General features: G+C 34.8%; 1 protein-coding gene across 3 annotated transcripts; it reads right to left on the bottom strand.

Annotated features, from left to right (window-relative positions):
* Positions 1–2,582: 2,582 nt before the first annotated feature.
* Positions 2,583–12,393, bottom strand: mettl4 (methyltransferase 4, N6-adenosine). Of its 3 annotated transcripts, XM_067399989.1 has the most exons (9): positions 12,000–12,393; positions 11,802–11,867; positions 11,005–11,362; positions 10,133–10,202; positions 9,838–10,012; positions 5,458–5,564; positions 5,288–5,373; positions 4,335–4,555; positions 2,583–3,257 (listed from the first exon to the last, which is right to left on the bottom strand). In XM_067399989.1, exons 1-8 carry the CDS (start codon positions 12,252–12,254, stop codon positions 4,377–4,379), a joined length of 1,296 nt encoding a protein of 431 aa, XP_067256090.1. In that variant the 5' UTR covers positions 12,255–12,393; the 3' UTR covers positions 2,583–3,257; positions 4,335–4,376. The 3 variants fall into 3 exon arrangements, with proteins under 3 accessions (XP_067256090.1, XP_067256088.1, XP_067256091.1); XM_067399987.1 differs by lacking the exon at positions 2,583–3,257 and having other exon boundaries at positions 3,410–4,555; XM_067399990.1 differs by lacking the exon at positions 2,583–3,257 and having other exon boundaries at positions 3,410–4,555; positions 9,838–10,006.
* Positions 12,394–13,174: the final 781 nt, after the last annotated feature.

The following is a 13,174-nucleotide window of genomic DNA, read 5'->3' as shown; positions in this document are numbered from 1 at the left end:
TTCAGGCGGAGATCAGCGAAGAGATGCGTTGTCGTCGCTGAAGGAGAAAGGACTGAAATCCTATGGCGAAACGCCTGCTTATATAGCCCTTTGCCCCGCCCATTTCGGCGGGAAAGTTCGCGCGCTCTCTTGACATAGGTCGCGCAGCTATGCCGCGCCGTCATTGGTTCAACAACTTGTCTATGAGTGAACCAATGACGATGCAGTTACACTGCGTTATTGAAAAAGGCTTCAGTGACGGGGAAAAAGGGAGACTTTTCCCCATACGTAGTACGAGTGAAGTATCGAAAGGGAACCTGAAAACATACAGCTGACCGCATTACATAAGTATCACTGCGCCATTCAGAGTGTATGTTGCTGTGTCCGTCTTAGCAAACACACTTAGCAATGTAAACATATGTTTTTTTTTTATTTATTATGTTTATACTGTGTTATGTAGAAGAGTATTGTGAGAGAGATATCGAGTGAAAGAGTGTATTACCTGCATTCAGATTTAGCATTTTCCTTAAGGTCAGTCCAATGTTCATAATAAAAAATCAGTTTGAATGTCCGCTGCGATCTGGTCTTTTTAACATTTAATGGGTTTTCCCGTGCCCTGCTGACACTGACAGCGCTGGTCAAAGCATTTGTTATTTGAGTCTTGATTGTTCCTTGTTCACAACAAGTTTCAATATAAAAGTCTTTGTGACTGAGTTACTCGCTCATAAAGGCAGTCTTTGCCGCCATCTAACGGCATAATAAATGTAACTTCTGTTGCTGTTCACGGTCAGGCACTATTTTTTTCCAGTGGAAGGAAGGCTTTTAGCGATTTTACTTCATGAAAGTTGCATTGATACATATTTTTTTTTTTTTTGCTTTAATATTTGTATTGTGTGGTAACTGTTTTATAAAAGTAATAAGGCCCGTGAAGCCATGGTTTACAGTGAATTTATAACAGCTAAGGGAGTTTTAGGCACTCTTCTCCACATTGTGCCTAACAACGCCCCTTAAATTCACTGTAAACCACGGCTTCTTGGGGCTTATTGCTTTAAAATAATATAGTAATCAAGTAAACTTATTCAAATATGTATACCTTCTTTCCACCAGCATACCAATTATCAGAACAGTTAACAGTTATTATTAGATTGCAAATGTCATGCATGCAAGCCAGCTGGAAAATAACAAATATAAAGGGAAAGCTAACTACATTTAGTCTTAACAATTCAAAAGAAGCCTAAAGTTATGCTTATTAGAGTATGTTTCACTGAAAGGAATAGTCGTGACTTTATATCTTTTTTTTTTTTTTTTAATAATGTTGCTTATCTTACAACCCTAACTGACACTAAAATGTAAAAAAAAAGTCAGTTATTTTAATGAAAATGGGCAGCAGAATACAAAAAAGCCTGTTCTCATTAATCAGGGTTATTTTTGGTGGTTGTGTCAAGCAATGGATGTCAGTCATGCATCAATGATTGTGAAGTCGGCTTGTATTTTCTTCTTCTGTCGATCATGTCGACAGCATATTTATTTATTTTGTTTATTTGAATTAAACTTGCAATTCCATGTCCACCTGTCATAATTTGACAGAATGTCAGGTCCCATACAAACACAAACATTTACCTTTCACTTCGCATTGTTTTGTTTATTGTTTTTGAGAATAAGGGAATAATGGCATTTGCCAACTATCCTGCCCTAAAACAAAAATTCCACACTACTGGATTTATTTAGAATTATTGAAATGAGAAAATGTATAATGACTAGATAAAATTAAGTTAAGAATAAGTTGTTAATAGTCATGAATTTCTGAAGATAATTTAATACGATTTTAACAATGGAAGAAATGTTTGTTAAATATCGTCATGCACTGCTCACAGGGAATGTGGATGAATCTTATTACTGTGCTATGGCCACAAATAAAAAATAATTCAAAAGTGCCCAAACAAAAAGTAGGAAAGAATAGGATGACAAACTTGTAACTTACTTTTAAATCAACAAATAATAATAATAAAAAAATAATAATAAAAAACATAAAAAAATAAAATGATAATAATCAAGAAACGGCATCATTTTATAATATGAAATAAACTGTATGGATTTTGCACATTTAAAAAACGACAACTACAGAAAAAAAACTTGTATCCTTCATTATGTATTATTTCTATGATATTTTCAGTCGTACAGTTCTTTAATTGTTTTATTTTCTCGGGATAATAAGGACTGAGCTTTCATACAAGGATACGGAAGAGGATTAGGGCCAAGCAATAATAAAAAAATAAAACCATCTTGAGATTGAAGTTGTTAAATTTCGAGAAAAAAGTCAAGATAAAATGTTGAGAATAAAGTCATTAAAGTCATTCTCATAATCTAACGACTTTTTTCTCGTAATTTAATGACTTTATTCTCAACATTTTATCTCGACTTTTTTCTCGAAATTTAACGACTTTTTTCATGTTATTTAACAAATTTGTTCTCATAATTTAACAAGTTTTTTCTCGTAATTTAATGAGTTTATTCTCAACATTTTATTTCGACTTTTTTTCTCGAAATTTAACAAGTTTAATCTTGAGATGGTTTTATTTTTTTTTATTATTGCTTGGCCCTAATCCTCTTCCGTACTAAGAAAAGGCTTTTCATATTTTCTGCTCATTTTTTGGAACACTTCAATAAAAATTTAGACTTGTGTTAGTGTATGTACTTAGTACATTTACCCAGATTATTTCATTCTCAAGTTCAAGTTGCTCTTTTTACATTTGGCCATTTGTTTTATGCCTATTTTTGAAATATTTAATGTAATTTATTTAGGCTAATGTTAAAAATTTTAATCTCAATTAATGTTGTCAAAAATATCGATATGTATCCGCTCTGAAGCGGTTTCAATACTCCTTGTCTGCAGTATCAATACACCGCTAGCAGCTGCATGTTCTCGTTCTCTCTTCTCTCCAACAGCGAATTGACACACACCCGCCTCCTCTCACTCACTCGTCTCATTTGCTCTGGTCAAATAGTTTTTGTATTGCACATAATTTTAGTCACTCTCACAGGTTTCATGATCACACCAAAAGTGTGCGCACAAAGCTGCCTCTCAAACAGCTTGAGAGTTCCAAATTTACTTTTTTAGTGGTTTACTGCACTTAAATGGTCAAATATAAACTTGTCAAAATGCCCATCTTGCCCAGTATTCAGGCAAATACAGTCAGTTTTGGAACAAAAAGCATATTGTGCAACAGTATACTGGATCTTAAAGTGACAGCTGCGTAATATTCCTGCTGCGGTCTGTCCTGTTGATCAAAGAACAAAAGACAGAAAATCACTTGCTGCTTTTGACTGAATAACTGTCTTTAATTGTAAGCATTAATCTGCATTTCATTTTTACAATGAAGCGTTATTTTACATTTGATTACTTTAATTTCTGTAGTATTTCTTACCCATGTTTATTTAATTTTTCTGTTTATTCTATTGTATTTATCTTTGTTGTTGTGAATTTAGGTCAATGACTCAAATTAAGCCTCCCTGTGCTGTGTGTAAGGCTATTGCAACAAAATCCTCAAAAAAAAAAAAAAAAAAAATATGGGTGGCAGTATACAGTATATATGACAGTTTTCCCCATCGTATTGAAAATGGTATGGAATATCGATATTTTTGAGGTATCCTATCGAAGTTGGAAATTTCAGTATCATGACAACACTAATCTCAAGGAATCTGGTAAAATAAAAGTATATTAATTTATAAAAAATATACTTCAATCAAAGTTAAGGCATCCTTGCTGCATACCATAAAATGTACCATAAACTGTATATGAGACTTAACCAAGACTGGTGTAATGACACATTTTAAGTATACAAACAGAATGATAAAACACAAAATTAATAGAACTAAATAGTGGAAACTATATTAAAGAAACTACAGCACAAATAATACAGCTATTAAGATCTTTAAAGTTTAATGGCAAATTTCATTATATATCCCATGTAAAAGAGATTGTACAGTTAACATTTTGATACATCATTTTTGCAACCAACACAAGACAATGGAAGTCAAACAGTTAGTACCCAAAGTCCAGATCCATTGGTTATAAACTCAAAAATGTGGTGAAAACACATTTGTTTTATAAAAATAACATTACATTTTTGACACACATACTAAAAAATATTTCTAAAACCAGACAAATTATCGTAATGCCAAGTACAAATCCCAAGTGATAGTATTCTTTGCATACATTTTTTTTAATACAAAAATATTGTTGTTTCTGTTTGGTTTAAAATACACTATTCAGATGAAAACACAATTGTGAAGCATTTTACATGCAGTCAACTGAAAGCTGATATCCATGTATATAATACAAACTCAAAACTTACACTAGAAATTGTTGGGCTTCCACTTGAAAAAAAGTCCAGGAGCTACTGTGTAAGCGCAGTCTCTGATGTGCTGGCCGGATCCTCGGCCCTCTCTCTGGTAAAATAGCTGCTGTGCTGGAACTTGATGACTTCGTTTCCCCAGCTGGTCCAGTCACACTGAAGACTTCGGGCAAACAACTCTAAACACTTGGGCTTGCGACTAATGTAAGGCTTTAGCACAGCTGTAGTACAAAAGACAAAGAATTAGCATAAAGGCCATAAATCGGGGACTCTCACAGTTTTTTTTACACAGCAGATCCTTCAACATCAGCAGGACAAAACAGACAACTCCACTGATAACAACAATAACAAAACATCTGGGTGTTTTCCATGCAGAAGATACGCTTGTGAAAAAAACGTGCAATTAATGATATTGAATGTGCAATGGTACTTGAAATCTCAAAAGAATATTGTTAAATGACTGTACTTGCAGATAATATAATATTAATAAAAATAAAATGCCACTTGTGTATTTTAGGAGTAAAGTGTGTTATTCAATGTTACAGTTAAAGTTAATATATTTTCAATGACCTCAAATGCACGTTCATTACTAATGTGTAATTACAAATATATTTAAAAACATGACATGTATTTGTACATTCAGCAGTATAGATATTTCAATAATAGAAGTAATTATAAAATTACATGTAAAAATGTCCTACTTAAGTTGGTCAAAAAGCATTCAGAGGTTCAGATAATTGCATTTAATATAAATTTAAGATGTAATTAATTACCATTAACATGCAGATTAAGTTAATTAAGTGTCTGAAAACATTAAGTATGTGCTTTTAAAACATATTATTGCTGTAATATGTACCTTTTTATATGACCTTTTCTGACATATGAACCACAAATGATCAAATAAAAAAGTAGCTGCTTATACTGAAGCACAGATCTGTTTTAAGCGTGTGCACCTGACAACGAAGGCTTATGAGAGTGCAGTACTGAGGGGACGCTGATCAGAAGTCGTTGCTCTGGAAGCTCATCCACTGCTGAAGACCTGTAACACACAGTGAGCTTTGGAGTTTACAATATAAAAAGAAGGAAGAAAAGAAGACACCAATGCGAAACATATACACGTTACCTGACTGCGTGATCAGTGCATGAGCGATACTTGCCAAGCACCAGCACTTCATAGGGCTTCTTGTGTTGTGAATCCAGAGGAAACACGAACTCCCCTGTTCGGGTCACCTGGAGATTCAGACAAACTGAGCACAAGCTGAGCAGTGCTGGTGACTTTTACTTTCAAAAGTAACATGTTACATTACTGCAGTCCTCCTTAAAGGCCCGTTCACACCAAAAACAATAACTATAATGACGATAACTATATTTGCGTCCACACCAACTAACGATAACGGTCTGTTTATTCTAAGCATGCGCTGCGGTTTCAAAGTGTGTACAACATGTTTTTGCTATTCTTGTTGCGTTTACACGGCTTTAACCAGCAGGTGTCCTCAGCATGCTGTGTTTCGAGTGAATAGCTAGTGTAATCGATCTAATCTAACAGTGAATTTAGCTGACAAAGTCAATATAATGGAATAAAAACAATGCCTTGTCTTTTTCACTGCAACTTCAAAGGACGCAAGACAACATGTTGTCAAAACTAGCGCCGGATACCTGAGGTAATTTTATGTTACACTGTTTACCAGCCTGGAATGATGATCTCATCGTTAATACTTCTCACCATTTATATGGAGGGTATAACAGATTGTTTTCCATATATCCATTTTCTTTAAAGTATTCTTGACTTGACTTGTCAAACAGTGTTGGCTTTTACTGGAGCTTCTCCGCAATGTCGTCTGCCATTTTAAATGCGCGAGCCCTTAAATTAGAATGGATTCTGATTGGCTGTCGGAGTTTTATCGTTAAACAGTTGGAAAAAAAAATTTTTTTACTGAAAGTGATCCCAACTATATAGTTTCTCTATATCGTTATTGTAATAGCTGTGCTATTCTTTTATATTTAGAACAATTTTTAGAACTATATTTTTATCGTTATCTTTATAGTTATCATACTTGGTGTGAATGGGTCTTTAAAAAAGTAATTAAGTTTAATTACTTTATGAAAACCCATGAGTTACTCCAGAAGACTCAGATTAAACCTCTCAATCACTTTATGACCTTTTTGAAGCGTCACCGTTTCGAATGAACTTTCAATGGAAGGATAGAAATCTCTCAGGCTTCAATAAAAATATCCAGATTTGTGTTTCGAAGATGAACGAATGTCATACAGCTTTAAAACAACGTGAAGACATGTAAATGATGACAGTATTTTAATTTTTGGGTAAACTATGCCTTTAACCCTCTGGTGGTCGTCTTCGGTCATGTTAGACCAAAAAATAAATAAATTTGGTTTGTTTTAAATTTTTTACTTCATCAGAATGGTTTGAAACTTGGTGACTTACTATCTTGCTATATAAAATACAGAGCAATCTGTAATCTATTATTATTAATTATTAATTTGATGAAGTAGTCTTCATTAAAGTCTAAATATATATCCAAATGCAAAACCTAATAAAAGTAATTATGTCTGAAAGTACTCTTACAAGCAACTAGGGAATACACAGCCCTATATTTAAAGTGGTATGTGCGTAGGCTCTCAGATTATATTAAAAAGATATTAATTTGTGTTCCAAAGATGATTTCCAGAATTTTCATTTTTGGGTGAACTATCCCTTTAAACACTGAATTAATTGAAAATACTGCAAAACAAATAAACTTATTTATAGAAATAAATGGTGCATTATTTAGGGGTGAATATTGTCTAGTTAGTACAACAAAATCACCTCAAAACACAAAAATAATTAAAGAATAAATATTAATGAAACATTCATTTAATTTAAAAAAAATGTAAAAATATACTTATTATCATCAGTCTATTCTGACCTCAGGATATCATAAAGCTCAAGGTATAATTCGCTTTTTACGTGTACGTGATGGTCAGCGTACAGTGTGAGACATGAATTTCGCCATCTGAAGAGTACGCGCGCACCGCCGGAGTTTAAAAACACTTCTGAGAAAGCAATTCATGCTTGCACAACTAAATGTCCAGAAGAGATGGGTGAGAAATACTGGAAATAACGTGTTCAGCACGTGGCAGTGGCAGTGTACTTTATAAACACAGGTGAAATATGCGTATTGAATTTTTTTTGCATTAATCAAGTTTTTCCACAAAGTGCCAACTGTGCCCTGGGGCCGCCGATTCACAAGGTAATTGAAGAAAAACTGCGTAAAAAGACTGGAACTAGAGCCCGACCGATATGGATTTTTGGGGGCCGATGCCGATATTAACTCGAAAAGAGCCGATTTATAAGCCGATATTTTGATTTTGAAAATAAACTGGATATTAGACCCATTTCCTATAAACTACACTTACACATTTTAACATTTTTTACACTTAAACATTCAATAGCGAAATATCTGCCTGTTCTATGTAAGTGGGCTGTATAAACCATTTTCCAGAAGGGATTATGTTAAAAAAAGCCTCAATGACTAAACAATTGCACATCAAACGTATATATTTTTTAATGATCAAAAAACAGTCTGGTTTTAAACATTTAACAGTTTTACTTACTTCCAGTTGAAGCTGGTTTTAACAGTCTGTGTACAGAATATTTAGAAGTGATAATGATAGGACCGTTAGCTAGAACTACCACACTGTTTTTATATACAGTGTATGAACTAAATCTACAATCATGCTGTACCGCAAGTCTGTGAGGCCCCCCGCAAAGAATGAGATGAGGCCCCTCCCACAAGCAGTGATGTCATGTGTTAAAATTTGTTGTGCACCTGCGTCCATCTGCCCCACAGTTTACAAAAACTGATTTAACAGTGAATCATGTGGTGAATTATCATTGCAATGATTCATTTGATGTTATTATCGAATAATATTATCCTGGCTATAGCCTATATGATAGGCCTATATAATGTTTAGTGATTTTGATATCGTAGACTAAAATACCGGCAGGAATAAATATTTAGGATAATTTATTCATTAAAACCAAAGGAGCTGGCCACGATTTCAGAAACAACACATTCCAGCGGAGAGATCGCCTCTTATTTAACACAGACCTACACATTTATTATCAAATGGAGATGTTTCTTTCTTTTAGGTACAGTTATTCGAGTTTAAATTAATGTTTGAGACGTTTCAGAAAGATTCTCGCAGAGAGAAAAAAGTAGACCATTTGTAGTCTTGCACTAATCTGTAAGCTATCGCCAAAAATGACGGAAGGCCTGTTTTAAGTTGTTTCAGCTGTCATGAGGACAAAATCAGAACGCGCCGGCGCTGTCGTCGGCCAGAGGGATAAAAATGAAGCCAATTTAGTTTTATATATATTTATATATTGGGCTATTGCCGAATATATTTTTTGTAAGATGTCACCAATGTTGATTATGAAAAGTGAATAGTCGGGAGACATATGCAGCGGGTTAGACATGTTTGACCACTTCATTAAGTTTTGTTTTATAGTAAGTCTTTCTTTAAAGTGAATTTCATTTTGTAGAAATTGTATCTTAATTTCAATCAATGTTTCATCAACCAATTGCCTATATTTAATAAATAAGGATAAACCAAGAACGTCGGGTGTTGTGTAACAAACAAACTCATGTTTCTGCGCGGCCTTTGAATAAGGCTGACGCAATAGATGTCTTTCTGTTTTTATTAAATTTCTTTATTACTTAATTAATTGATAAGATATTTTTGGTCTAACAATATATTTTAGCTGGTCTAAATTCTAAGTTAGACACAAAGACATTCCGGTAGCTGACCATTATCAGAGCTGGCGATGGGGTAAATACATTTATAAATAACAATAATAATGTCTCAGCAATGACCGAACATATTTATTTGTCTCGGCACACATCCGCTAACAGTAGCACAGCGCATCAAAGCTTGCTGTTGTCTTGGCTACCTTACAAACGGCGATGGAAACAACAGTGAATTTTCCCCCTTTTGTGGTAATTTAGCACTAGTTTCTATGATCTTCTTCTTGCATTTTTGGGCTTCAGTTGGATGCTTTATTTTTATCTTTAGTCAATTTAGTTCAGTTCTAAAAAAAAAAAAAAAAAAAAAGCAAAGGCTATAAAGTAGTCTAGCCTAAATAGGTGAATCTGCGACGGGACCCATCAGATGTACTCTTTTGACCCTCACCGTCAAAAGAGTACATCTCCGTCGCTCGGCTGATAGCTTTCTTCTGTAGTGGATTTCTGGCGCTGTTGTCAACTGGGGAGTTGCAGAGCTCCCTCTGGTGGGCAAACTATGCTACACTCATAACATGAGTGAAGCATAAGACTCTGTTTCTCATGTTTCATCGGCCGTTATAAACGCCGATGCCGATTTAAATGCAATTAGCTCATATCGGCCGATAATATCGGCCAGCCGATATATCGGTCGGGCTCTAACTGGAACGCATGCAATAGACGAGAGATTGTGTGAAGAGGTTATAGTGTTGTATAGTGTTTACCTTGACCCAGAGCCACTCAGCTACGACTTCGACTGCCCAGTATGGGTAGAGCTCCTCTTTGACGAAGCGCAGGTGCTTTGCCCGGTTAGTTACCCACGTAACCACCAAACATTCTGGAGCAGCCAGAGCTGGCACAGGAAGCTGCTTGAGCTGAGAGGATGGCAGAGAACTGTATCTGTCAATCATACCATGATATGACTTCAGTCCAGAGCAGTTGCTTATTGCAGGCTGAAAATGAATAATTTCATAGCCACATGAACACGTATGCATGCATGTCTACGTGGAGTCACTTTACCTGTTGCTTCTTTTGACAGATTTGTTTTCCCATGGCGGATCAAGGACTATAAGGTCGAATTTGTCTCCACCTGTAGTCAAAACGTTGCAATATGCAAAACTCACAGAACAACAGTCACACAGAGGAATATTAAGCTAAGAAATCTGACCTGTAAGAAGTATATAAATTAAAATATTCACAATGTCCAATAGAACTTTAGAAAAAAAAATGATTAAGATAAACAAATTAGGATTATTTCCAAATTATGACATTGTTATGAAATTCCAGTAAGAATCCTGTTTCTTTACAGTTCATGTATGAAATAAATAAAAATAGATGTGTTTTAGCATGGATTATTACTTTATATAAAATATAATTAATCTATACAGTCAATAAACAAAATGATGCAAAATTGGAAGCATCTAAAGTAGCATAACAATATGACTAAAACCTAAACTACAATTGGTAACACTTTGCAATAGGTTCTCAATAGTTAACTTTGGTTAATGCATTAACTAAAATTTGTTACAGTATTTATTAATCTTTGTTAATGTTAGTTTATAAAAATACAACTGTTTGTTAGTTCATGTTAGCTCAGATCTATTAAATAACATTAACATCTACTAATTTAATATTACCTATGATTAATAAATGCATCAGTATGCAAGTATTTTTCATTGTTAGCTCATGATAAGTAATGTTAACAAATTGTTACCCTGAATTATTCAAATTAATCCTGAAAATATAAAAATAAAAGCTATAGTATATAGTATAAATAGTAAATGGTATATAAATAATACTAAAATAACACTGGTCTTGAAAGCTTTAAGCCATTTAGTTCTACATAAAACAAAATACTCTAATATGTAATAGAATAGTAAATGAAAACTCACTGTTGACAAGTGGATGCATACGTGTGATGTCAGACAACAGGAATCGGCTGCGGGGGGGCAACAGATACTTCTCCCTCATCAGCGTGACCTCACAGGCACAGTCAAATGGGTTTTCAGTGACGCATGAGAATATATCAAGCGGTGGATCCAGACCATCTCCATTCAGAGTCTGCACTGGTGCCACCTCAGACTCGTCCGTTAAAGGGAGCTGTTTGGCCATGTCACATAAGGCAGCTAACTGGCACTCATGTGTCGTCAGGGATTCAGAGGGTGGTGTGATCAGAGCTTCGGTCAAGTATCCACACTGACGGGCAGCTTCCAGAAGAGCCCGAGAGCCCTCCAGAACCACTGACCTGATCTGAGGAAATAAACCAAAACAAGGCATGCACAGAAAGAGAGTGTGTGAGAGGAAATTTGAGAGAAACCAAATCCTGATGGAATTCTATTGGAATTTCTATCATAATTTTGAATCATTCCATTTTAGTATGCAGAGAGTACAAGAAAGATCTACAACATTTAATAAATAATAATTTATAATGAGGAAGGAACCGAAAACAAGCAATATGACGAAGGTTAAAAAATGAGGACCTGATGAGGTGGTTAATATGGGCTTCAAAAATGAGCAAGGAAACAAATGTCACTCAAATATTAGTTTCAAATATTCAAATTTTCAGACCATTAATGCAAGTCACATTGCTGAATAATCTTTAATTAGCAAGAGAAGTGGTCTGAGTACCGAACAGCTGAAAATGATAATAATAAAACAATATTGCAAAATTTTAGAAATGAATTGTCACCTTGCCATGATAAATGTGGGCATCTAACTCCCCTGTATTGAGATCACGCTGCTTTCTCTTTCGTTTCTGCAAATAAAAACAAACTGTAAAGTATCATGCAGCAATCTCCAGAGACCTTAATAGAGCACAATATCTCAATTAAAATAATAACAGCAACAATACATATGTGGCTGTCTTGCTCTGTGTCGCTTTGCATACCTTTCGTGTTTGTAGATCAGTCTTTGCATGTTCACCATTGCTATGTTTTGCCGTGTAGCTGGTCAAGATATCTGTGTTTTGTTGAATTTGACCGTGGGGCTTCAAAGTATTAAAATATTCCCTCTTGAAATAGTATTTGAAGTATGTCGGCTTTTCAAGCCCAGCACTTTGACAAACACAGCGCTGCAAACCCTCATCTATGTGAGTGCAGGAGTCCAACAGCCAGCCCCAAGAGTTTCCACACACAACAGACATTTACAATACCAGTAAAATGGCCGTCGAAATTATTCTGTTTCGTCCATAAACTGAAAGAAAGAAAAAGGTTTCATCATCTCATCTCATCATAAATATAAAATACTGCTATGCAGTAGTGCTGCTTCTTCTGTAAATGTTTAATTTCGGTTGGCAAGTTTGCATTTGGCGCATTACCGCCACCGACTGGACTAGTGAGGAGCATCAACGTCGAGCCCATTTCCGCCTATATGGGGAGGCTGCAGACGGTAGATATACGCCCCAAGCAGTTTTATGCCCCTGTTGTAACTCATGCGTCCAGTACGGGGAGAAGGAAATACGGCGAATAACACTATATGGGGAGGCTGCAGACCTATGACCTACTGTAAAATGTATTATTTATCTTTATTTATAAACTGTTTTTATATACAGGAGACTGACAGACATATGATGTTGTGAATTTATATTAAGCTACATTTAGATATTAACCATATTTAGGCCATTAGACATATAGTACTGTGTAATCATATGGATCCTAAATGAAATATCTGCTGTACAATTCACAATTGGTCGTCATACAGCTACATGTCCTACATAGCATTTTATGAAGACAAACACAATTTAACCCTTTTTTTTTTTTAATTCCAAGGGTCATTTAAAAGAAAGAGACAATATTGTTGTTCACAAAAAAATTATTTATTAACACCATGACTTTTATTTCTTAACAGCATGACTCCTGTAGATGACTCTCCTATGGCTTGCCACTCTTCTTTAATTATTTTTTATCCTGCTGTCAAAGTGCTCCCGCTCACTGATAAAAATAAATAAAAAAGCAAAAGTTGCATAGTGGTAGAAACAATGGTTCATAAATAATGACAGGATGTCATGTTTCAACATTTTTTTTCCTTTATAGGATACTTACAGTACCTTGCGTCAATGACAGG

Source organism: Chanodichthys erythropterus, chromosome 11 (genome assembly GCF_024489055.1).
Source record: "Chanodichthys erythropterus isolate Z2021 chromosome 11, ASM2448905v1, whole genome shotgun sequence".
Lineage (NCBI taxonomy): Eukaryota > Metazoa > Chordata > Actinopteri > Cypriniformes > Xenocyprididae > Chanodichthys > Chanodichthys erythropterus.
Note: the sequence above shows the minus strand (reverse complement) of the source record. Positions and strands in the feature narration are given on the sequence as shown.

Excerpts from the sequence above, each read along its gene's own strand:
- mettl4 (XM_067399989.1), bottom strand. The coding sequence starts at position 12,254 with ATGTCTGTTGTGTGTGGAAACTCTTGGGGCTGGCTGTTGGACTCCTGC. Across the intron at positions 11,868-11,999 it reads CTGATCTACAAACACGAAAG|AAACGAAAGAGAAAGCAGCG; the intron begins GTATGCAAAGCG and ends TTTTATTTGCAG. Across the intron at positions 4,556-5,287 it reads TCATAAGCCTTCGTTGTCAG|CTGTGCTAAAGCCTTACATT; the intron begins GTGCACACGCTT and ends TTTGTACTACAG.